At 37.1% G+C, this 27,383-nt stretch overlaps 1 protein-coding gene across 10 annotated transcripts in view; it reads left to right on the top strand.

Annotated features, from left to right (window-relative positions):
• LOC145674736 (MPN domain-containing protein-like) overlaps positions 1–27,383 on the top strand; it is an 86,342-nt gene that overhangs the window by 11,717 nt on the left and 47,242 nt on the right. For 6 of the 10 annotated variants that reach the window (XM_081744991.1, XM_081744949.1, XM_081744983.1 and 3 more), the window contains exon 2: positions 10,794–10,908. In XM_081744991.1, coding sequence (XP_081601117.1) covers positions 10,810–10,908 — 99 coding nt within the window. In that variant the 5' untranslated portion in view covers positions 10,794–10,809. The remainder of the gene's footprint in view (positions 1–10,793; positions 10,909–27,383) is intronic. The other 4 variants (XM_081745008.1, XM_081744965.1, XM_081744999.1 and 1 more) reach the window with 1 other exon arrangement.

The following is a 27,383-nucleotide window of genomic DNA, read 5'->3' as shown; positions in this document are numbered from 1 at the left end:
CCCTTGCGAGGTGCCGAACTCCAAATGTTCAATGCATGCAGTTCCCGTCGTAATGTTCTTTCGCTAACAGGTTGGGATGGACCTGCATTCACTGTCTGCAGCAATTCCTGCCGGGTTTGGAACCGATTTTCATTCACAAGCCGAGAAACGCGTCTCCGGTCCCTTTGTCATAATCTTCTTCCGACCACAATTTTGACGCCGTGTTTCGTGGCCACGTGTATGACACCACTGCTTGTACACGCGTTGAACAGTTCGCTGCGAAACACCAACAAATCCAGAAACTTCCCTCACCGTATGGTCATGGGTAGTGTTGTAAATAGAAAAAAAACGGTTCGTATTTTTTCAGAAATTTACGTTTTTTTTAGAAAAAAACATTGCCTCTCGTTTTTTTTCTAAATTTCGTCTTTTTTCAAATAGTCATTTGTAATGCATCTTACGTCAATTTAAGTATGAAATATTTTTATGTAGGTGTAATTACCGTAAAATGCAACATAAATTATACGCTAGATACTGATACGCTACAAATATTTTACAATTTACATGAATATCATACCTATTAACAATTCGGGTTTCAGCAGTTTTCATCACTGTCAACTAAGAAATAAAAGTTGAAATTTTGTTTTTTCGTGAAAGCAGGCCTTTAATAAGTACAAAAATAATGTCACTAACAGTATCCAATAACTTGTCTAAAGGTAAAAACTAATACTAATTTGTCTAATAGTATTTTTTTAAATGTCATATATAAATAATTTGTCGACTAGATATATATGATATGCAGAGCCGATTCTACCATATATGCAACACGTGCATTTGCGTGGAGCGGCAAGCTTGGATGGTCCGGCAAAATCTATCATAAGTATATTGTAATATCCTATGTGATGTGGTAAACAAGCAATTCCACATCAATGTTTACAAACACCTCCACATAGTTCGGCAAGAGGATCTCCCACCAGAGGGACCTATAATCACATACAGACGACGGCTTCTAGCCCCTCCCACGGAGCAGAAGACGACATCGGAGCAGCAGCGCCACCGCCACCCAAAGGACCCTATAAATTGGATGGACGAAGGCAACTCGATACCAGTTTTCTGGAGACCCTCCTTTAGTCTGCTACGGGACTCTTGGAGTAACCTAACCCCAGGCCTCTAGTCTGCTATGGGACTACGCCTATCCCATCTCCTGGCTTAGCCTGCTACGGGGCTCTGTCTGGGAATCCTAACCTCAGCCGCTTAGCCTGCTACGGGGCTCTGTTGACCACTTAACCCGCCTCTGCTTGCTACGGAGCATTGGTTTCTTAAATCCACTCCTCTTAGCCTGCTACGGGGCTCTGTTGGAGATCCTGTCTGCGACCTTACGGTCAAAGACCACCTATAACTCACCTTGATTCTAGAGAGATCAATTTGTATAGTATTTTGTGAAAATACTTTTATAGAGGAAACTTTTTATAATAAAAACTGGTAGTGGAGAGTCGATTCCGGACGCTCTTTTTATTAACTCCTCTACCCAAAGATCCTATATGAGACAAAGTTTTACAATATTATTTAAATTAAATATTTCTTGTTGGAAACAGACTTCATGAGGATGGTAGTTACATTTACTAAGCTAACCTTCTATTTGAATACTACATTCATAAATTAAGTTTAGGTTGCATTAGTTTAAGGCTACATGGACAATGCTAAAGCAAATGGCCGAATAAATCCGAACACAAATTGCTTGATTGTTTCAAATGCAAGAATTCAATTCTCGAATAGTAGTGAATATCTGTTCCATGTAGTACGCTATCACAGTTTTGATATGAAACTAGTCTTGTTTTTGTCAGAAACAAGTTCCTTATCATTGAAGATAGAAACAAGTTATTTTTAAATGTTAGAAGATATAGAAGAAAAATCAAGAAATAAAGATAAAAGGGCTAGTTGCACTGGAATTGCAAACTTATACATTGAGATTGAAGCTCGATAGTGAATTCTATAAAAAGGATTACCATCTTTCCTCTGCAGGTGTGTTTGCTTTATCTTTCACTAACATAATAGATTAATATTTTTAAAAAATAAACAGCCACGACGGGATTGCATTTTTAGTAAGTATTTAAGCCTTTCTGAGTGCGACTGCACTTACCCTCCCCTTCGTTGTTCATGCTGGAGTAGCATACTTAAAATCATGACTTTTAAGATTTGTTCTTTCTGGAGAAAGGGGGAGGCGGTAAATTATGGCATTGCACGAGACGACAAATTGACTAGGACCGACCCTGATGATATGTATATAAAAGACATGAATATAGGATGACTCAATTTGAAGTAATGCAGGGTGTTTCAAAATTAATATTAGGGTTTTGAAACTTTGTAGTATCTATTACAATAACTTACAATTATAAATATTATATCAAATGAAAGAGCAACTCAAACAGTTTTGTACTCACGCATGTACATGCATTGTTTCTTCTGTCTGCCGTTAGAAAGAGCAAGTAGCAAAGACGGAGACTAGAGAGCAGAAAGCTTTTTGTGTTTTAATAAAGACTGAATCTGTAGTTACAGTGCAACCGTTTGTGTGAAGAATATTAAGGAGACGCTTCCAACTACGTCCTTATCGTTTGCAGTTGCTACAGGTCTAAAGTCTACAGACTACGGTTTACGTGCCAATTTCGCAAGTGAAATATTCCTGCATAACAATGAAGATTTTCTGGATCGTGTCGTCTTCAGTGATAAATCGACCTTTCACCTAAGAGCTAATGTGAACACTCATAATGTTTGCGAGCTCCCTCGTGGCTAATCGGTTAGCGTACGCGCCTTCGGCGTGGGAGACCCGGGTTCGATTCCCGGCGGGAGCTCATGTGGTTCGGATTCCACGTTAATCAGTAGGTCCACGTCTCATATAGCCTCGCTGCTGGACGGGACGCTAAACTAAAATCAACTCAACTCATAATGTTTGCATCTGGCCGTCAGCAAATCCTCAGGAGATAGTACAGTTGAAACGAGACTCCCCTAAATTGAATGTGTTTTGTGTCATATGGCAGAAACTTTATGGGCCTTTCTCGCCTATCGACTAGATGTGTGCCGTGTGATGAATGAATCTCACATCGAACACTTGTAGCAAAGACTGTTTGAGGTGCTTTTTTACTTAATGCATTGCTTATAATTGTACATAAAATGTAATAAGTACTACGAAGACTTAATGCCCCAAAATTTATTTTGAAACACCCTGCATTTCTCACCAACAGTGTTGGAACTAAGATGTAAAAAGGAGAGAAAATTTTCCTTAAAGTTATTATTTACAACGATTTTATTATTAGTCGAGACTATAACTACAAAACAACATGAGTTAGTAGTAAAAAAAATGTAATCAAATGTATACTCGGTGGCCCAGGTGGCCAAAGTGGCACACACGGGTGTGTCACTTGTTTAATCCGCTCCTGTGTGGACACTAATTAAGATATTGGGATATTATTCTTGCAAAATATGGCTGGACTATAGTTTATCATATTAATTTCTTTTTCTTCTGGTATCGAATTTCCTTTTCAAATTTCACCCCAGTCAAAAATTCGAGAATTTTCTAATTTCGAATTTCCTTTACTTCTTTTTCCCCTGTAGCTTCCTTAGTTGTAGAAAGACATCCTTAAGACTTGCCAGGGAGATACCTCGGATGGATACCTAACTGTTGACATCAATTGGACGGGCCTGCGCGCAGTGTTGCGAATTAGGGAAATTTAAATTATCCTATATTTGGGCAAAAATTAGAAATTTTTGGTTATAAATCGGTATTTATACGTCCGAGTGCAAGCCAACTTACGCCAATCGAAAATTTGTCTTTACTTAACAAACGCAAGTACAGATCGTTACAATGGGGCAATTAGGGGGCGTACGTAAAATTCGTATTTAGGTTCTAACCCTTGATTTTTCTAGTTTTTGCCTACTTTTCTGTTACCGTAATATATTTTTGGTAATTAGAAACTTTATTCCTCAAATATCGCCATCATACTTGTAGAATATATTAGTGGTGAACCAATGTTTAATTTAAGATAATTTGCGTCTGTCTGGTAGCAGTGTTGCCAGCTACAGAAAATTTTAATTCCAGATTTTAGGGGGAAATTTTGGAAAAATTATATGTTTTGTCTCTATTATTTACCTCTTGTTGGCTATATCGGAACAAACGTACCACTATCTGGAAGTCTCGTCTTTGCTCTACACAACGCACTATAGAAAGTTTCAATAGGATAATTAGGGGAAGTACAGTTGAGGTTTACAGTAGACCTTATTCTCTAATTGGAAAGATAACTGATTTTTTTAAAGATAGAATGAGATATTTTTTATTGACATGCTTACTTTATTAGATATCGTCACAATACTTGATGGATATATTAGAGGAATACCAAAGCTTATTTTAAGATAGTTTGTGTGTGTCTGATGGTAGTGTTGCCAGCTACAGAAAATTTTAATTCCACATTTTAGGGGCAAATTTTGGAAAAAATTCCCTTTTTATTTCTATTATTTCCTTCTTGTTGGCTACATTCGAACAAACGTACAAGTGTATAATAGCCTCATCCTTAGCCTACACAGCGCACCACAAAAAGCTTCACTAGAATAATTAGAGGAAGTACAGTTGAGGTTTATAATAAACCATTTTCTGGAAATGGTAAGAAAATGGTGAATTTGTGAGGTAGAATGAGATTTTTTTTTAATTTCATGCTTACTTTGTTATATATCGCCATGATACTTGTAGGATATATTCTTGGAGTACTACGGTTTATTTTCAGATAGTTTTCCTCTGTCTGATGGCAGTGTTTCCAGCCAAAACATTTAATTCCCACTATTAGGTGAAAAATTCGAAAAACTTCCCTTTTCCCCTCTATTATTACCCTCTTACTGGCTACATTGAAACAAACGTATCACTACCTGAAAGCTTCGTCTTTTCCCTACAGAACGCACCATAAAAAGTTTCAATAGGATAATTAGAGAAGCTGTAGCCTCGGCATATTTGATTTTTGCTTCTGAGGCCTAAAAAGTGTCAAAATTTTATGTGTATGACAGAATTTTTTCCCCTCTTTGAATGGAAGCCAGCGACTTCAGGATTTCACTGTACCTTGTCAACACACCAAAGATTTGTTTAGGTGACTTGAACTCATATAGCAGCAGTGGTGCTAGATACAAAAAATTTTGAAATTCGGTTAGGGAATTTTTTGTAAATTTTCACCCCTACATTTCCCTCAATAATTTCCCACCCGTTGGCAACAATGCAATGCAACTTACACCAAAAAATACCCACTTCTATTTTCTAAAGAACAAGACCTTAACCATATCAATCAAATGAATAGTTTTTGAGCAATAAGTCACTAACTGAAAATGTAGGAAAACGCCGAAAATGACCTGGGGCCGAAAGGAATAATCGCATAATTTTGCTCGTATAGGTACAAAGAAAGAAATGATTTGTAAGTTACGAGGGCTTCGACTCAAGTTCTGTTGATTATTTCAATAATCTGCCACATAAATCAATAAATAATAGTTGCCAGAAAAAAAACAGACTTTTGAAAAAAAACATGAAAAAGAACGATGTTTTTTATTGAAAAAAAACTTCACAGAAAAAAAACCGTTTTTTTACAACACTAGTCATGGGCACGGCCAAACACGATTGCCCCTTTTTGCTACTCTGTTACATCGTTGCTTTTACTCATTTTGACGGACCCTGTCCACTTGCAACACACTTGTCTCACTGACTGAAGCTGCCTTATGGTTCCGTAGAGACAGTGCGCGCACAGTTGTGCACGTGACTCGACTGCTGTGCCATCTGTACAGGCTTTACGATTCATCTCTCCTGCACAAGGGTGAGTAATTTTTTGTTCAGTGGGTGTACATCGAAATGCCGTACTTTTGGGGGGGAAAGGGTCATACAGTGGATGCAAGAGGTTAATCATCAACGGAGACGGTCTGTGAATGTGTGGTGTGGAATCATCGGCGGAAGAATAATTGGACCTCATTTTTTTGAAGCGAGTCTTAAGGGTGCTATTTACCGTATATTTCTGCAAGAACGATTGCCCAGTCTTCTCGAAGACGCCCCCTTACACATCAGGACACACATGTGGCTACAACAAGATGGTTGCCAGCACATTTCGAACTGACAACGAGGAATCAGGTGAATGCAATGTTTCGTGGTCGCTGGGTAGGTAGGGTGGACCTGTCCCTGGCCTCCTAGGTCACCAGACTTAACATGTTTAGATTATTATCTATGGGGACGACTTAAAGAAATCGTTTATCAACATCTCCCCCACAACAAGGGACAACATGATAGAGCGCATAGTTGCTGCATGCAAACAGATTAGTAAGGAGGAAATTATTGCAGCACAGAATAATTTCAGTTACCGCCCTAGAAATGCATTGAGGCACAGGGCAGGCATTTCGAACATCTACTGTAAGTTGGTAAATGTGCATCGAAGTCAGTGTTTTTACCTATTCTTTTCGCTTTCGTTCATCATTCGTTTCTCGTTGTATTTCGTTTTTCTTTTTATTTCACTTAAGACTAATGTACTATCCTTTGTCAAGCAACGTTGTGGCAGTCATTTTCTGTCAAGGACCTTTTCAGTTGGCGAAGCAGCCGTTAAGCACACCAACGAATTCCTTATTGTGAGTGGAAATCGTTGCCAGCCCTAAGCCTGGAGAAAGTGTGAAGGGCGGTCCAAGTTATATTATTTCTTCATGACGAACCAGAAATTCAGGGTTTCGATATTGTTATAGTAGCCATGTTGAAAGTGGTTAGTGGATTCCAAAATTGTGTTCGAATTCTTTTAACATTTGCAGAGACCTTTACAATGAGGTATTACTCTACCCCACTTTCCATTTGAAATTTTCGAGTTCTGACCTTACTTTGGACCCCCTTTTTTGGGCCACGCAGTTTCTTCTTTTTCTAGACCCTGAGTCACCATGTGGCATATCATTGGAAAGCGTGTCTTGCACTTCCCGAAACTGTGACGGTGCTTACATTATCTTAATTAGTAAACTCCGTATACTCTATTTCGCGCACCTTACAACGGTTTATCGTTGTTGTCAATCTGTACCTGTTTCATAAAAAGGATCAGAGGCGTCATAGCGGAGCAGCTATGCGAAAAGGAAGATAAAAAGAAATGTCTTGAGGTTGCTAGGTAATAATAATAATAATAGATGTGTGTGAAAAGAAGTAAGAAGTAGGTATCGATTATTGAATGTAATGTGGTGAGACTTCTTTTGGAAATAAAAAGGTAAAAACCAGTTACCCTCGAAAAGGATTGATTTAATTGTCGGATCATATCTAAGATCTGCTTAGTATTTACTGTTTCAGACATAGATTCTTCTGAATTACCAATTACGGGCATATCTTCACTGTGTATATTAGGCATAGTTGACTGATGTATAATTTTTCTCCCACTACGCAAAAAAGTACATTCAATATTCATACGTCCCTTTTTATAAAAATTAAGACCCTATCTTTACTTTACTTCAAGATGTGTACAGGGTCCCGGGTTCCGGCACCAAAAAGATATAATGACATATACTTATAAACATTATAAGACACATCAATAAGTATGGATAAATAGTAATCTTTTCACACACATCTATTATTATTATTATTACCTAGCAACCTCAAGACATTTCTTTTTATCTTCCTTTTCGCATAGCTGCTCCGCTATGACGCCTCTGATCCTTTTTATGAAACAGGTACAGATTGACAACAACGATAAACCGTTGTAACCTTCATTTTTCTGAAAAAATAATTGGTACACGGAAAACGGTAGATAGTACGGACAAATGTTTCGTAGGGCATTTTTTTTCCCCCACCTTTTCGAATGTGCATTCGAAACATATCGTTCCCATTTGAAAATTGCAAGAACGGGGCATGTGCTCCCCCATTACACCACGAAGGGGGGCTTTCGGGATTTGTAAATAATTTCTACAGATTCGTTGGACCCACATTTGTGATGTAATTTTTTTATTTCAATTTGATAGCATGTACCGTTCTCGAGAGAAAGGTAGTGGAACACCCTATATATATATATATATATATATATATATATATATATATATATATATATATATATCAAAATGCTACAATAGCAATTAAGAGCGACTGAACTCCAACCTATAACTTTAGCTTTCAAACCTTTGATTTACGGTTATTTGTGATTTCACGTTTATAACAAAGACAAATATTTTTAAAAAGATGTACCTTTAAATAAATTACTTAAAGAGATATGTTTTCACAAAGTTTATCCTTTTAAATTATTGTTCAAAGCCTTTGCACTTTCCTAAGCCTTCTTCGAAATAAATGCAAATGCATTGTGCTGCCATCTCTGGAGTTTTTTAAACCATACGTTTGTGGACGTTTATATGTTTGTCCTTTCGACAGTGAGATCTCGGATACTACAGGCTCTAGAAAGATGATGTTTTCACTGATCGATTGCAAATTTTGCGTAGATTGTCCAGTTCTAACTCAGTATTTAAAAAACATGGCCATTATTTATTTATTACATTTTTCCAGGTACACTGGAAGGGTTGAAATTAAAAAAAAAAAAAAAACTAAAGCATCATATCCTACCTATTATAAGTTACATTCCAACACTATATAATTGTATATAGGGGCTGCATATTTCTCAGGTGTTTGTTTCATGGCCAAATTATAATGAAAAACGAAGGATAACTATTTCTCCAGTCTAAGTTGAATCTTTATTGTTTGGAGTGTTTTGCCCAATGAACACCATATATCACTGACATTACAATTGATTGTATGTGTAATGTATTAGCTTATTTTAAAATGTATAAAACGATAATCATGCCTGTTGTTCTGTATGGTTGCGAAATATGGTATCTTACTTGGAACGAAGAACATAGATTGAAAGTATTTGAGAACAAGATCCTGAGACGAATATTCGGACCCAAGAGAAACTGCAATAGGGAATTGCGGAATCTTCATAACGAAGAACTACATAATTTAGGAACACTTTCAAAATCTTAACTAGAAAACCAGCCGGAAAACGACCATTAGGAAGAGTAGGCGCAGATGGGAGAACAATATTAAGATGGATCTCGCAGAGATGGGAATACAAAGTAGAAACTGGATCCAATTGGCTAAGGATAGAAGTCAGTGGAGAGCTTTTGTGAACGCGGCATTGAACCTCCGGGTTCCATAGGCCATAGAGTTATTTAGTTTACGTATTTGCTTATTACTTACTACATGCAAGAAGAAAGAAAACACAGATCATACATGAATTAAAAACTCCAACCGGAAGTAGGCTCAAATCTTGCAAACGGTACGAGATATTGAAAAAGTAATCGAAAAAATCTCCCCTTTACGGTATCTCTTGCCGATTTTTACCAAGACTTCTTTCACTTGTGTCTGCAAAGGGACATGTAGAGATGTGGGGAATAACAAGGAGATTCATGCTCATATATGAATGATGCGCTGTGTAAAGAGCGCAGGTTCAGCTAGTATATATATAAGATGAAACACGTCTATAATTATTTTAAATGAAAAGTCCATATACCAAATTTCATGCCTCTAACATTCAGAGATTCTTAAATACGAACATTTTAAGTTAATATTTGTAACCCCTTCTTTCCCCATACCTTTCAAATTTGCTATATATATATATATATATATATATATATATATATATATATATATATATATATATATATAAAACTTAAGTCGGACCTTACATCATAAATCTTTTGCCTGTCCAAATTTGAAGTTTCTAGCTTAAGCGGTTTGTCCTTGGCATTGATAAGTCAGGGCTTCTTCTTTAACCCTTTAATGGGCAAGAATTGATAGCATTACCATTTAAATATTTAGTTCGTTTTTATGGTTGAACCATGTCTTCCTGATCATAATTTCGTAATTTTTAAAGTATTTTTGTACTTTGGCTACAAAATACAGGGTATTTATTTCAAAGTAGCATTGCCATAAAATAGGCCTTATGTGTAGCTACTGAGCAGCATTGCTCTATTATGGTAAAATATCATAAGAATACTCTCAGTAATTACCTACAGTTTCGTTGAAATATTTTCCTACAGAGCAAGAAACCACAAATAAAAAAAAAAGGAAAGAAAAGAAAAGAAAAGAAAAGAAACTTTTGCGGAACGTAGGAGATAAAGTTTCTACATCACTAAATTTGACTGTCTCCTGTTGACGAAGATTAGAAGTATCTAAAAAGCGACGCGCAAATCATGTATAAGAATATTGTATGAAAGCAATAATGCGAATTAAATGATCATTGAAGTTATAATTCGTGTGGATAACGCAATAGAATGCGATGTTGCTTGAGAGCAACACTGCCCTCTAAAGGGTTAATATATAGAGATTACGTATAAAAATAGAAAAGAAATATATAATCGTGAATTGGAAAGTGTAACGTTTTTGAAATTTAAACTTTTAAGGGGAAGGGGAGCATGGTGTTTTAGTGGTAGAGCGCTCTCTTCTGTTGTGAAGGGTCCCTGGTTCAATGTCAGACCATGCGAGTTTGTGGTGGACAATATCATATACGTTAATTTTGTCGGACTTCTCCCTTTCCTCCCACATTCTCATTCCACTAATATTTACATGGTCATACACTTTCAGTAATCATCCAGCTTTAGCCTAAAGAATATAACCTTGTAACTAGAAATTCCATTTTAAAACATTTTTACTGCCTTATATATTGTTCCGTCTTTCTATATTTTTATAAAATTCTCTTTTTTCTCGTTATTTGTTTTCCATGTCTACTCTTGGTTTCTTTGTTCCAGCCATATAAATTTTGATTTTTTTTCAAAGTTCTTAAAGATTTTGCTTGCTCTCATAGGTGGGGTTGAGCTACGATGCAGCAGGCTGATGATAGCGAAGACAAAGAAGAATTAGATGAAGATTTGGAAGATGAAGAATTTGATGAGGTGCATTCACAACCTTTGGTGCATGGAGTATGTCATCTTAAAACAGTTGCATGTTGCAGAGGGAGTTCTTTTCGGTTGGAATGGCGTATATAGTATTGTATTGTGTAACTGCTGTAGCATTGCTTTCTTGGGGAATGGTTTGTTATGTGATCTGAGTGTATTTCATTGGTTTGAAGAAGCTTTTACTTAACGCTTTCTAGATGAGTATTAATGTAAGGTTGCATTAACATAGTTTTCTTATTAAAATTACAAAATAATGATTTTTCCTTTTTTAACAGTTGTTGATTGCTAGTCGTCTCTTAAACGACTTTCACCGAAATAGGAGTTTTCCTAGAGCGTCTTTTGTATATATATGTATATTTTATAGATATATGTCATACTGCTTGGCATGTAGTAGAGCAAATAATATTCTTCGAAAGTACAAACTGCGTGCTTATCGAATTTTATCACTTTACTTCGCCAGTGTCGTGCTATGAAAACATAGTATAAGACACTTTTTCATAAAAATAAAAGCTCGCACGTATTAGAAACGTTGATTACATTTTCGTTTTGAACTCAGTGTCTCGTGTTAAAAATTATTGTAAGCACTCGTACATTTCACATTCTTAAATAACGTGTATTAGATTGATAAACTTCTGTTGATCTAATGGATATCACTTTTATTATTTCAGATTTATGATGTATACTCACGTTAATTTGTTATTATATTTTACTGTTTTTACGGATGAGTTTAACGATATGTACATATAAATACATGTAGGAGTGATCCGCGAGTATTTAGCAGGCGTAACAGAAAAATTATCTGCATCAGAATATAATTATCGCGTATTTTCCGAGAAATGAAAAGAAGAGATTCCACATTAATAAAATGGAGGAAATAATGCAAACAACCGATTAGTTATAATAGTGTGCTTGAATGAATAGGTTTCTGTCCCAGAAATAGAGGTAGCTCTGAAAAAAATTACATCCAATTCAATAGGGGCTGATGACATCCCACTACAATTCCTTAAGAAGATCACGAGATACATTCTGTTCCCTTTAATGGACATATGCAATTCCTCCCTACTTTCGGGTTGTTTTCCTAGCCAGTGGAAATTTTCTCTCATTCATCCCCTCAAGAAAATTGCACAACCAATAACGGCGAACGATTATAGACCAATAAATGTGACGTCGTGTATTTCGAAAGTTTTGGAGCATATTGTATTAAATCAAATGTCAGATTTTATAACTTCCAATGATCTCTTATGTCCATATCAGTCTGGTTTTAAAAAAGGACACTCCACACATACGGCTCTTATAAAAATTACAGATGACATTAGAGAAAGCATAGACAAGAAACAACTCACAATACTTTTACTTTTAGATTTCACTAAAGCATTCCAGTCGGTCGATCACGAAATTCTTTTAACAAAACTTAAGTCATTCTTTCATTTCACAGATACGTCGGTTAAATGGTTTCGTTCGTACATTCAAAATAGATATCAGCGTGTTTCTGTTCTGGACAATCAAAGTTCATGGACAACAGTGCACTGTGGAGTCAGTCAAGGAACAGTCTTAGCACCGATCCTGTTCTCTATATACATAAATGACTTGTCTCAACAAATTCGTCACCTTAAATATCACTTATATGCAGATGATGTACAAGTATATACCTCGACAGATCTTGGAGACATAAATGACACTATCTCACTCATAAATTTAGACCTGGAACGCATAAGTGCCTGGGCCCAATCTAATAATTTATATCTAAATCCCAATAAATCTAAATGTATCATAATTGGTTCGAGAAATATCCTTTCCAGACTGCAGAGCACTGAGCTTCCTAAAATTACATTAAATGGCACACATATAGCGTTTGATGAAAAAGTGAAAAATCTTGGCCTCATATTTGATCAGAATCTTCTATGGGTGGATCATATAAATCATGTATGCAAAAAGGCGTTTGGTGCACTGCATTCTCTATACCGTTTGAAAAATATGTTGCCTTATCCAATTAAGGCATCTATAGTACAAAGCCTCGTACTATCACATATTGATTATTGCATTGGAGCTTATGGCAATGTAAATAAAGAAGCGCTAAGAAAGTTACAGAGGGTTCAGAATGCATGCGTTCGGTTTGTTTTTAATCTCAAACGTTCTGATCACTTGACGCATTTTTTTAATGAATTGGGCTGGTTAAACATCCAAGCTCGCTACATATACCAATCAATGACAATTTTATTTAAAGTTTTGAAATTTGGTGTGCCTATATATCTTTACAATAAACTGCAGTATGTTAGAGATAGCCACAATCGTGATACTCGCTCTAGCAGATCAACACTGTTGTCGATACCTCGTCATAATACGAATCAAATGGCTAATTCATTCACAATCTCTGGTATTAGAGAATGGAACAGACTTCCACCAGATGTAAGGAATTCACCCTCAATTGCGACATTCAAAAGAAATTTGAAGCAATATCTGATAGCCTTAGCCAATGTACACCAATCTCGGGAATGATGTTCTTTTTTCTTTTCTTTCTTTCTTTCTTTCTTTCTTCACAAAGATGAGCAGTAGCAATAAAATGTAAACAGAAACTTGAGGTATGTATCTATAATACTAGGTTTGTGGGAAGGTATGGGGGAGGGGGGAATGTAAGGTAATATACTTTTAAGAATATATATATCGTTCTGTGTATGCTGTATGTATAGTTTTCTTGTTTTTATGATAAATAGTATGAGGATATGGGGGGATGGGGTATGTAAGGGAGTATATTCGTGTGTAGGGGTATATATGTGTGTATATACATATGCATTAATGTAGTAATTGTAATCTTTATGGATTAGATGATAATGGTAGTATGTATATCTTGTATACATTTTAGTTGGTTGAGTGTAAGAAAAGGCAAATATAGCCTTAACTCTGCCGTTAAATAAATAAATAAATAAATAAATAAATAAATAAATAAATGATACAATAAGATTCTAAGGGTGAAATTGTGTAGCTAGGTCAGGAATTGAATCAGTATCTCGGCTTGTGTTGCCACGTGGCATTGTGGCTAAGGCGTATACTTTCTGTGCGCGTGGTCCAGGGCTAGTATCCTGGTGAGGTTACTTGCCTTAGATACAAAGTGGAAGAGTGGCTCTGATTCCAGCTTAGCATTAACTTTGGTTTCAGATAAGGCCGGTGCTGCACAGGAACGTTACATTCCAATCATCCAAGTAACAACAGTTTTTTTGGCTTACCTTGCCAATCCCTTAGCGGAGTTGAATACATACGCCACTTTTGATTTGTATGGGAAATTATTTTTCTGTTTTCATGGAAATGATTTAGAATTTTAGTGATGTGATTTTACTTATTTCTTCTTCAAGTCCAGTTAAGTGTCTCTTGCTTTTTCTAATAATAAAAAAAATCGTGTTAAATTTTATATATAAAAAATTAATTTTCTCGAAGTAAAGAACATTCCAATAAATTTGAAGAAGAAATCAGTACAATCAAACCATTAAAATTACAATTCATTTTAAAGAAAACATATAATCCATTGGGCTAAAAGAAGAAAGACAAAGATGGTGCAGGTATTGCATAACGTTAAGTCTCTTCACTAATCTGACTTTAAAAAAATACTGGATAACAAAGACAATGAAGAATACATAAAAAATATAGAAAGTGAGCCACATGGTATCTACAAAATTCTGTTAAATATATTAATAACTATTTTCATTTCATTATTTTAATAGTCCAGAAATTTGAGACTAGTTTATGACGTCATAGCTGTTGATTTCCCAAATGTACACGTTATACGAAAGATCTTGAAAACACTTTGCAGGTACTATCTGACTTATTTTCTAAACTTCTTAAGTTCTTTATTGCTCTTAAGTTATTCATTTTTTTTTTTTAAGGGGAGGGGGCTCAGCTTAGCGAAGAGCCTTAAATGACATTCTCAGACCAACTACACACCCTCACTTTTGAGGTCTGTGATCACTCAGCTTAGATTACTTGGACTCTGCCACAAATTGCTTTCATTGTGCTTGGATAAAATAAGTAGTAACAGTATGGAAATAGGGAGAAATAGAAGAAACAGTCGATTTGAATTATACTGCTTTTCCATAGGCAGAGATGTGCAACTACCGGTGTGTTAACAGATCAGTGAAGTCGGGTGTGTGGCCGTCCTTAGAGAGATTGGAAAGCTTAGAAGTTAATGCACTGTTGGACTAAGCAAAAGACCTGGTTGTGATCCTCTGAATCTTAATTTCGTCAGTAAAATCTGTTAACGTTGGTCATCTTATATCTAGGACATCTGCTTACAGACGTGTTCAAATTATTAGACTAAACATTTAGTTTTTGAATATTTTACTGCCCTTACAATATTACATGAGAAAGTACGTTCGAACTTAGTCCAGATTACTACTTTGTAACTCTGTCCTAATTTCTAATGGGTGTTGCATATGCTTTTCAATATCAATAAAACAAATGCGTACGTGATATTCAAATATAATTACTATAAATTGTATATATCCTAATTGGAAACAAATAATGAAATGGAATACTTAGAAGAAAATAATCTCTCACACAAAGATTAATATTTCGTATGAAATCCGTTATTCTTTATTAAGTGTTTTATCCTTTCTGCCGTGCTATGTACGATTTTAGCACATTTTGCCTTCAATTCAGCATCACGATACCACAAATTGTTATCTCCTCGATCAATTGATGTTTGGTTGTAATGTGCTTCTCTAGCTTTTCCTTCATGAAGCTCCAAAGGTTTTCAATCGGTTCATATCAGGACTAGTGCCTGGCCACAGAAGAACACTAATTTCGTTGTCCTCGAAGCATTTTGTCACAGCTTTGGCCCGGTGGCATGGGGCTCCAGCATGCATAAAATGAATTGTACGTCATCAAACAAGAGTACAGTCTGGGAAAGCAGTTCTTCTTGATGATCTTGTAGGTATTGGTCGTGTTTCATTGTCCTCTCTACTATATACAGTCTTCCAGGCCCGAAGACAGAGACCACACCCCAGACCATGACTGAAGTGCGTTGCTTCACGGTTTATTAAAGATATTCCAACTTGAATACCTCCCAGGTCGACGTCGCATATATTGTGAACATTCATCAGGAACGAAGGCACATGATTCATCACTGAAACACATTATTCTCCAATCGTCAGCAGTCCAATATTCCAGGCCTCGTGCCCATTCGAGGCGCTTCTTTGCCATGATTGGAGTAGACTCTAATTTTTGTTTTCTTTCTTTACCGCGTGCTTTTATTACCTCGGCACAAAAAATTCTTCGAACACTTTCTGGCCAGTTGTCTGCGCCATACTCAGCCATTTTTATGCTTAAGTCCATTAGAAGTTGCACTTCTGTTTCCCAGAGCCAATATTTTTAGTTTTCTGATACCCCTCAGCGATAGCTTTGGTTTTCGGCCACACTTCCCAACCCTATTTTGTTCGGCTCTTGTTCATTTCAACAGAGATTCTACTCACAGATTTTTGTTTTATTCCAGGTCTACTAGCAATATGTCGCCGTGTATATCTTATTTCCACCAGAAGTATTTTGTTAACTTACACTTTACGTGGGGAAAGGTATTTTGCTTTTCCCATTATGCTGCAATTACAGGATTTTACAGAATAGAAGATTTCACGTCACGATCACTTTAAACTGGGCCATTCGCATTGTCAGACGTTTTGAATGTCGTTAACTTCTTACGACAGCAACCACAACACTTCAGACTGTAACTTATTGATAGGAACCACAAAAACTATCTACAACTGAAACTCCACTTTCAGAATTTCCCCCCTCATTAATGGCATCTGCTGTTTAACGGTGATATCACCACTTCAACTGTACAGTAAACAAATGAAGGATCCTATATTAGTGATTTAACCATTAAATTAAATGTTCTAGAAATCAGAAATTAGGACTCCTACATCAACTTTGCATTTTTCGAGCGTGAGTCTAGTAATTTAAAAATGTCTGTAATGCTTAATCATATCTATGAAACCAAATGTGATCAGGTTTTACTGTATATGTCTTCAATATTTTATGTGAAATTTAAATGACCTGAAATTAGCTTTTAAATATGACTTTCTCACCTGACATCCGCAGAAGATTGCTTAACTCGATCACCGTGAGTGCAGTTTGTCGTGGGTTAGATTTTTTGAAAGAGTAAGTTTCCTCTAGAAGACAGGGCAGGAACATAAGGAGCATTAAATAAAAACAAACTTGTAATATAAGAAAACAACTTAAAAACCCGTAATATGGTGCTGTTTTATTATATGAAATGACCGTAATATTTTGAATTTGTCGAGCTATAGACTTGAATATGTTTAGAAAGAAATCTTGAAGAATTGAACATTTTAACAAATCAACGTAGCATGTAATAAACGTTTCAAAATTATACATGTTATAAGAATACTTTTTTTTTTTCTTGCTATAGAGGAATTACGTTTTATTCTTGAACTATTTGCATTAAAAACAAAGTGTGTGCATTGGTAACTTGTATCCAGTTCTTATCCAAATAATTACCTAAATCTGTACTTACGTCAAATTTTGGTTTTTATGTTTCAAGATTCTATGCCACTTTGCCAGCGCAAAAGAACAAAATGTTATTGGATGTAATGTTTTCATACTGAGCGTCATTAGATTGTTTACTTGTATTTTGGTGTATTGATTCTTTGCGTGCTACTCGAAAATGAAACTAAACATATTGAAATCTTAATCTGACGTATCCTACCTCTGTTGCTTAGACATTAAGAAAGTTGAGTAAAATATACTACAACCCTCTCCCTTTGTCCATTTCTTAGTACAGAATTATATTAACCTTTGTGCTAATTTGATATAAGTTGTTTTCAAAGAGAACTTTCGAAAATGCATTGTCACACATACTGTAGGTCTGTATCATTAGTATCAGAGTATACGAGGGCGGTGTGAAAAGTTCTCCGCCTGACCCAGAGATGGCACTCCAATCAGCAAAATTTTATTGTTCTTGCCTAGGGGCGCTTTTCAGTTGTTCGTATAACAAGTGCCAACTTGTTCTCTCAAGTAGTTTGTGTGCAGGTATTGTTGCAGTTAGACGTCTTGCGTGTTAGTTGTGAAAATTTATAAAATTGAATATCGAGAGGTAATGAAATTTTTCGTTTTGGATGGAGTAACCCCTACTGAAATTCATCCGAAGTTGGAAAAAGTTTACGGGGAATCTGCCCCTTCCATGTCAACTGTTAAAAAGTGTGCAGTTGAATTTAAACGTGGTCGCACATCCCTCGAAGATGACCCACGTGAAGGAAGACCAAAAACCGCAACCACACCGGAAACAATCGAAAAAGTGCATGATATCGTGTTGGACAACAGGCGTGTGAAGGTGAGTGAGATAGCTGAGAGTGTGGGAATATCGGAGGAACAGGTGCGAAACATCTTGCACAAAGAATTAGGGATGCGATAGCTCTGCGCAAGATGGGTGTCGCATTTACTGACTGGCGACCAAAAGCAAATGCGAAAACGATTTTCGCAGCAATCTTTGGACCGATTCAAAAGGGATTCGATCGATTTTGTGCGGCGATTTGTGACAACGGATGAGACATGGGTTCACCACTACACTCCAGAAATGAAACAGCAGTACAAGCAGTGAGTGGAAGCCGATGGTGCAGCGCCGAAGAAAGCGAAGACGATCGTACCGGTCGGAAAGGTCATGGCCAGTGTGTTTTGGGATGCGAAAGGGATCCTATTAATTGATTACCTTGCGGAAGGGAGAACAGTTACAGGCATATATTACTCCAACCTTCTTAACCAACTGGATGCCAAAATTCAAATTGAAGAAGAAGAAAATCATCTTTCACCAGGACAACGCACTTGTGTATTGGCGATGGGAAAACTGCGGGATTTGGGGTACGAGTTGCTCAACCATCCCCCATATTCTCCTGATTTGGCATCATCAGACTTCTATCTGTTCCCAAACTTGAAGAAATTTCTTTCTGGGAAGCGCTTCACATCGAATGAAGTTGAGAGGGTCGTGGATGACAATTTTCACAACTTTCCAGATCTCACTTCCGGGAAGGAATACTGATGATGGAGAAACGCTGGATCAAGTGTATTGAAGTTAAGGGATATTATGTGGAAAAATAAAATCATTTTTGAACTGAAATTTGCAGTCTTTCATTGTCAGGCCGAGAACTTTTCACCTCGCCCTCGTATTGAATGATAGGTATAAAATAACGTAGTAAATACAGAAAGTTGATTGGTTTATATCCGACTGATTTAGAACGCTGCTATCACCTGTGTAGCTGAGTCAGAACCATGAAACTGGCTTCGTTATCTGTGTAGTGTTTCAGGAGTCAGATTATTGTGTTGGTACTAGTGAAATGTCGCCAAAAGTGAACGACCGTTATTTGGAAGAAAATATCATGGCCCTTTTCCACGCACATTTTTCGTACAACAGAAAAATCAAAAGTGACTGGGAAAATGGTTTAACCTATGAATGACCACAGTTAAAGCTTCCGTGGCCAGCAAATAGAAATGGGGCCCTTGCAGAAACATGCCTGTAAAAGAGGGCCCCATACAAGGCTACCAGTGAACGTGTTCCCTGAGGTGGTTCATAGAATTCGTCGAGTGGCACTCAGGAGAATTCACGATCCCAATGTTAGATGGGCCAGAATTAACTCTGCTGTGTTGACTGTCAGTCGTGTCACTCGTCGCCTGGGCCTGCGGAGCGTACGTACACCCTTCTCCCGCACCATATTGTTGGATGACAGACAAACTGTCGCGATCTATACGAAAGATACTTGGCGTGCTCAAAATGGACGCGACCTTGTCATAATGCATGAAGCCTACGTTTATCTCACGCATAGTGGTATATTCTGTCAGTACGTACCGTGACACCTCTGGCTGGGGACGTGCAGAGTTTCACCTCCAGTGCCGAGAAATTTTCCACAAGGAATTATGATTGTTGCCGTATACGGTTACGCGAGAAAGTTGAAAGTACGTAAGGTGGACAGAAATGTGAAGCTGAATGCTGCCTACTTTCAGGAATCCATCATGACTGCAATCTGTTGGAAATGCGTTCCCTTGTTTGTATGAAACCAACTACAACAGGTACGACTGCCCATGGTAAGAGCATCCAGCCATACCACCAGATCATCCCTCTTGTTTTATCATAACATGGGAATAAAGGGAAACTAGAATTAAAGTCCTGATGCCATTCCAATGATTTCTGCTCATTTGCACTGTTAAAATTACATCTACCGATGGTGTGCTCATGTCATCTATTTTTATAGCAGAGATAGTGTGGTTAGGAACGACCTTTACTATGAAGGTTGATCTTACATGATGGTTTGAGCACCCACCAACTGCTCCAAATTCAAGCCTCGATCGTGATCCGGATTCCACATTAATAGTAGATTCTTCAGTCTCGATGTTGCATAAGGATATAATTAAAAAAAAAAATCATCATTGAACCATTGTTGCTATCAACCACAAAAGTATTAGTACAAGTATTTAAGGTGTATATTGTGAAGCCTTAAAAAAATTAGTGGATACATTGGGACAATCGATGGCGTGTGTGTAGCTGAAAGAACGAAAGCTGTGACGCGACGTTGCGTGTGGTAATGAGGCGTAGCTAAACGACGCACTTTAGCACAATCATGTGAGGAGTGACGTATAGTGATGTGAATTTGCACTAAGTTGTGGCAACTCCACATCCCTATCATTTACCAATTGCGTTTGAAAGGAACTCGGAGCGCAGCCTTTAAACACTATAAACTCTGTCCCTAAATATAGTGTAAATTTGTAAAGTATTTTTAAAATTTCCATTTAGTTAGCTAGCAGTCCTATTTCCAGTAGAACATTTTCTCTTAACTATGTCTTGACCATTGTGACAGCTCTCAGTGAAAATTCGATGTTGAGTATCTTTTGAATTTGTTGATGAAGTTGTTCTTCAAGTCATCTACATTATGATCAGATTAAAGTGGTTTACATGTAAATTTACGTAAAATATACAAATTCTTAGAAAAGTACTAAGAGCAATTTTGGCACTTTGAAGACTGTTCTTGAGGAAACATTGCCTGGTAACTATGACAATCTATTCTCATATTTCTTTACATGGTTGGCTAAAGTTGTCATCGTATGTGCTCTTTTTCAATTTTACATTATAGTTGATTACTCGATTTTTCATTGACATGTAAAAAGAATTGTGTTACGTTTATCAATCCTATGCTTGCTTTTCGTATTCACTCTGTGAACTCTGTGAATAGTGGCAATGAGCCACCCCACCAAATACACATTCGTTTGGGAGATCCCTTGAAAGTATTTGTTAGCTTTTATACTGACGTGTTATTTCTATACACTTCGTACCATTTGTGTTTGTGTGATTCTACTTTATGATCCATAGAACTGAATGATTAAATTCCATTTAAGAGACTTAATTTATTAGTTTTCGTATTGCCTCCGGTAAAGTACTATGTATTAGTAGACTTTTTCACAGAGTTCTTTGAACATTGATGAAAGCTCAAATGGCTTAATTTCCTGATGATAAATCCATTATGCTGTAATTAAATGCATGGTGCCGCTATTATTTACTATTATTTTATCTCTTCGGCATATAAAATTTTTGTTTTTGCTACCTTTAACAGTTAGAGTTGAAACTTAAACGTTCGGGAACATTGTTTGCGACCTGTAAGGTTATAATTTATATTATGTCTCAAATATATATGGGAAAAAAGATAGAATTTATAAAGGTAAATAAGAAAGTTCTGTCGCTTTTTGTGGAGTTCTCTGTTCCATCGGCCGTGAGTTGAATGCGAATGGAGGTAAGACGAAGGTCAGCTGTTGGTGTGGGTATATCCAACATACTACCTGGTTGTGACAGTTCAGTTACACCGTGAACTTGCGTAAGAACAGAGTGAACATGAGACCTCCACAGAGCATCATAAGGGCGTATGCTGTACGAGTTCAAACTGGGGTCAAACGCCGCTGCAGCGGGGCGGAAGATATGCCAAGCTTTTGGTGAGGATGTTGTGACTACGCAGACATTGCAGCGGTGGTTTAACAAGTTTAAGGACGGTGAAGAAACACTCGAAGACGCACAACGTGCCGGAAGACCAGCACATGTACAAAATGAAGATCTTCAGTCAGCAGTTGAGGCGAACAGTGGCCAGACATGTGAGGAATTGGGACTACAATTCAGTGTGAGTGGGGAAACCATTCGGCAGCACCTCCATCAACTTGAAGGCAGTACAAGTTGGGTCGATGGGTCCCACATCATTTGACTCCGGACCGGAAGGCAACGCGAGCAGACACCTGTGTTTCTTTGCTGACTCGTCTGAGGAAGCAGCCATTTCTGGATAGGGTGTTGACATGTGATGAGAAGTGGGTCCTGTACGAAGCTTCACGGCGTCTGGTTAACATCCCATGAACCGGTTCCAAAACGAGCATTGCACCAGAAGAAGGTCCTCCTGTGTGTTTAGTGGACTGCTCGCGGCATCGTACATTGGGAACTGCTACCAGCTGATCAGAGCATCAATGCAACTGTGTACTGTCAGGCGTATTCAAGAAAAACTTAAAACTCTGGAGTCAGAACTTCTGAATCATAAAGGGGTCCTCCTGTTACAGGACAATGCTAAGCCCCACGTGGCTAGGATGACCTGGGACACCATTCTGTGCTTTGGATGTGAAAAACACGATTGCTTCCGCCATACTCTCAGGACGTTGCACTGTTCGATTATCACCTGTTTCATTCCTCGGACCTTAGAGGACACCAGTTCAAATCCCTAGTAGAGGCAAAATGCACTTGATACCTTCTTTTCTTCACGGCCTACCAAGTTCTATCGCGATGAAATCCAGGGCCTTCCAGAACGTTGGCAGAAGTTCGTCGATGCTGATGGGGATTATTTTTGATCTTCCAAGTACGTCTTAGGTGATATATCGATGTTCGAAGGTGGTGGGTAAAAAAGCGACAGAACTTTCTTGGTTGACCTAAAAGGAAGACTTCGCAAAACGTTGTTTGTTTAATACGATTCGCAATCGTAATAATTGTTTTTGGCTGCTGATACTAAGGAGAAAAGATGCATGTTTTATTTTTAATGTTTAATTTATTCTTTTTCACTTGTCTCGTAAAGCACTTGCAATGGTACTGAAACTCATTTAGTAATATATATAATAATAGTTTATTTATTTATATTAATATACATTGTTTTGTTCGTAATGTGATTTCTCTGTGGTAGTATCTAGTAATTGCATGGTAGACGATGTAATAGACATTAGTACGACTTGAAGCGCGATAATTAATTGAATTGTGAATTGACTGATTACAATGATTTAATTGATGAAATTACTAAAGATCATAATAAGTATAACCTCAAGGAGTGCCAGGACACTTGATATGATAATTTCTTTACTGTAATAAAAATATAGATGTATTGTAATAGAGTGTTAAAGCATTATTTTGTCTACAGATTTTTTTTTTTTCTAAGTTACAGCTAGTACCGACAAATAACGAGTTCATGAGATATAGTAACAGGGAGTTGTGGAATCGGAGAGTAGAATTTCTCACCGTATGTTTATTAACAGTTAGGTTGTGCTTACACTTTGCATTTTGTTGCACTATCATTCACTGGATTGTAATATAGATCAAGAAACCAAAAGCAATGCTTTTGATTGTGTGATTTATCTAAAACTGAATTTTATATTGTATAACTTTAAGCGAGTGTAAAATGTATTTTACAGATGCACACTACATTAATTTCGAACTTATTGAAAATACGTATCTGTAAACAGTTGCCAGTCGATAATATTGAATGGCGGAATGAATGTTGAAATTTATTGCTCAATATACAGAATTATTTGTAAAACATGATCACCAATTTTAAGAGCTGATGACATCGTGATTTCTCGGTTGAAGAACAGATTTATTTTATGTATATGTTTAAATTATTATTTGAACAAGGTCTGCGAAAAATATATAGGCATTCGATATTATGGTTGCGAATTCACAAGTTCAAGTAATTTGTAGAACAAACAGTTACTAGGAATTTCTGAAGTCACTGGAAAATTATTAATCTGGAATCTGTATAACAAGGTATACGTATTTTGGTCTACATTGTGTGAAACATTAATGATTTTGTGAAAAAAAAAAGTCGTAATTTTAAGAGGTCTTGCCAACTGTAGAAACTGCACATATCACATTTAATATATATACAGAATACATATTAAAACAGTATATAATATAAAAGTGAAGTAAATACATTTCTATTGACAGCAATTTAATTGGAAATGGGTCAGGGGATGGCATGTTTCTGTAGTATTAAGGGAATTAGTTTAGCAATTCTGGTATCTAGTTTTCTATGTCGTGAACTAACGAGCAGAAAGTTAATCACCCCTTGGATATATTATTGTAATACCTAGTAAACAATTCTGGCCCTAACAACTGCCTCGATTCGGCGAGGAAGGGAATTCTGCAGGTATTCCACATCCACTTGCAACTACTTGCTGATCAGAAGATCACATGCGGCCACAAATTGCTAGGGTGGTGATATCGGCATTTCACCCGCTGTTCCAAAGTGTCCCACAAATTTTCAATGGAGTTAAGATCATGTAATTTAGGGGGTCAGGCGAGGTATGGTAGGATGCCTGCATGTTCATCAAACCATTCAAAGACGTGCAGCCGTGTGACTATGACAGTTGTCTTGGAAAATTGGACTTTCGACAATGTTGTCATCATAAAGTTCTAGACTGAATTGCAGCACTACCGCGAATATTCAAATAAACATGCTGGTTCATGTTCACGGTCATCTGAACAAAAACGGCCCAATGCATTGACGCCCTCTACATACTACAGATGAAATGCCTATAAGTGAAAAAGTTTGTAAACAGAACGCTGCAGCCTAGTTGTTGCGCATCTAATCCTACATTTCCCCCACTCCCTTCTCCGCGACGATGATGTTTTGCAGTGTTGCAATCTGGAGGGAGCGGAATGGTCTGAGGATTTTCTACGACATTTGAGTGTAAATGCTGTATATTGATTGCACTAAATTTTTAATGCATTTTAATATTTTCTCTTTGAATATTAAATGAATTAAGTAGGATTAGGGGTATTCCTTACCAACGTAATATATGAATTAAAAGGTGGAAAAGTTCGCAATGAATCTTAATGAAAAATAAATAAATAAATGATAACAGAAATCACCTTCTAAATATTTTCCATTTCTCCTTCAGTTTCACTCTCCCACTCATCTGAATCTGTATCGGCTGATGAATCTGAGTCTGAATCGGTTTCACCAAATCTAGTTATCAGTTCATCTACACGATCATCCATAAGTCCGTCTCTTTCAAAGTAAGAATCTTCAATTTTTTTCACGTGTTCAGAACATTTTACTCATTTCTGTGGTGAATATTCATTAAATAACTTTCCCAGTAATTCTTTCTTTTCATCCAGTGAATCGGAAATGCATTGCCTTGCTTTGCTCTTTATTCCCCCTTCCCCCCCCCACACACACACAAGTTCAATAGGATTTAAGTCTGCGTGGTAAGGTGGAAGTCTTATTATAGTGTGCCTCGCGTTTATAAATTTCTTGTCAATCGCGTATTGTTTCACATAAGGTACATTTTGAATTCTTAAGAAAAATTGTCTTTTGTTCATTCTCCACAATGTATTTACTCTATTCTCCGCTTCAATTTCGGTTTCGTTTATAGGTTTGTCTGTCGCTGATAGCCACTGTATCATGTCGCTTTTAAGTGAAGACATAGATAGTCTTTTATTGATTTGAACCTTGTGATAACTGGCATTATCAAAGACAACAACGCTGTTTTCGGGAAGATTAGGAAGTAGTTTTTCATCGATCCATTTTGAAAAATTTCTACTGTTCATCTCATCATGATAATCTCCACTTTTTCTGCTTAGATTTGGACAATAATAGAGCATTATCAACAAACCCAAATTCCCCTCCTGCATGGACCATAATAAGACGTGGCCCTTTTCCAACAGTTTCTGTTGCACCTATTTCACTCTTACTTTGCCAACACGCCAGTACTGAATGTGATGCGTGAATGTAGGTTTCATCTCAGGCCGGGCCCGTGAATTAATAATGTGAGGCCGACGCGAGTTAGCATTTAGGCCCGACCCAAGGGCGTCGATTTCTCTGTAAAGTTGGGGGCATTCAGATGCAGAAGGTATATACATGAGGATTTTAAAGCAAATTGCATTCAAATTATGCCAAATAATGTATATTCATAAATACAATAGGGGGCCTACATGACCTTTGGGACCTCGAACATATAACTAGGGTGATAATTAAATCAAATATTTTAATTGCAACTATACCAAATATTTTGATCCGCACTTCTGGAAGAGGAACTAGCTGAAATAAAAGAAATCGTTGAACGAAGTTTTCTCTACTAGTTATAAGTTGTTATAGTTTTTTTTTTTTTTTTTTTTTTTATACACAAGTTGTATCTTCGGCCTTGGAAGTTGAATAATTATTCATTCTTACTCAGAAGGATGGGGGGGGGGGGGCGCAAAATATTAAACATTATAACACTTGAGACATAGTTTGTACTAACAATAGACTGAAATCAGCTTATTTGTTGTCTTATATTGACAAAAATACTTTTGTCAACTCGTCTCATTGAAGTAAGACAGAAATATTTCCCTTTCAGAAAGGTGCGGCCTCCGTTCTGTATTCGCCCCTGGTTCAGTATCGTAATGTTCTAGTAGGCTCGGCTGTCAGTTCAGTCTTTAATGTGGAATCCAGAAAATTAAGCCATTCGCCTTTTGGTTTCTCTTTGTTTTAAAGCTTAATAACGAACATACGCAGAATATACTACCGTAGAATACGAAGAGCTACCACCGCAACGCATTTTCGAAAGCGGGATTAAATGAAATGGACCACTGATATGAGAATTACGAGTCGATACTGTAGGTATAACGCTACACGGTAATATTTGTCATTTATTTTAGCAGGTGATATTTGTTGTAGCATAAGTTTGCTGAGTTAGTATCACTGGTACTTTCAAGGCCAGATCAGTGGATGAAAGAGTAGTGGGGAGGGTGGTGGAATACGAAGTGCTCCGCGGCGATCTGCGCATCTTGGTTTGAAACTTGTCGAGTTATATATTGGTCGTCGGTGCATTCGATGCCTTACGTCATTGGAAACCGCCATTCATCAGACCATACTACATGCTTCCAGTCCGCCACAGTTCAAATATGGTGTTACCTGGCCCATTGAAGACTGGAAATTTTTGTGTCGCTGTGAGCAAAGACTTTTTTCGAAGTGCTTGATTCCATATGTCCATAGCATTAAGTTCTCGGCGCAATGTTTGCTTGGATGTGACTTGGGATGGGGCATTCAGTATCTGCATCAATTCCTACCTGCCATGAAACCAATTCTCGTGAAGACGTGACACTCATCTCTGGTCTTTTCTTGGGAGGATATATTTCCGACCACAGTTCTTACGCTGTGTTTCATTGCCACCATTCCTTATAAACATATTGGATAGTGCGGATCGATACATCTACAAATCCGTTAGCGTCACTTACTATA

Source organism: Thermobia domestica, chromosome 2 (assembly GCF_964235325.1).
Source record: "Thermobia domestica chromosome 2, izTheDome1.hap1.1, whole genome shotgun sequence".
Lineage (NCBI taxonomy): Eukaryota > Metazoa > Arthropoda > Insecta > Zygentoma > Lepismatidae > Thermobia > Thermobia domestica.
The sequence above is the reverse complement of the archived record's forward strand: the minus strand, read 5'-3'. Positions and strand labels throughout refer to the sequence as shown.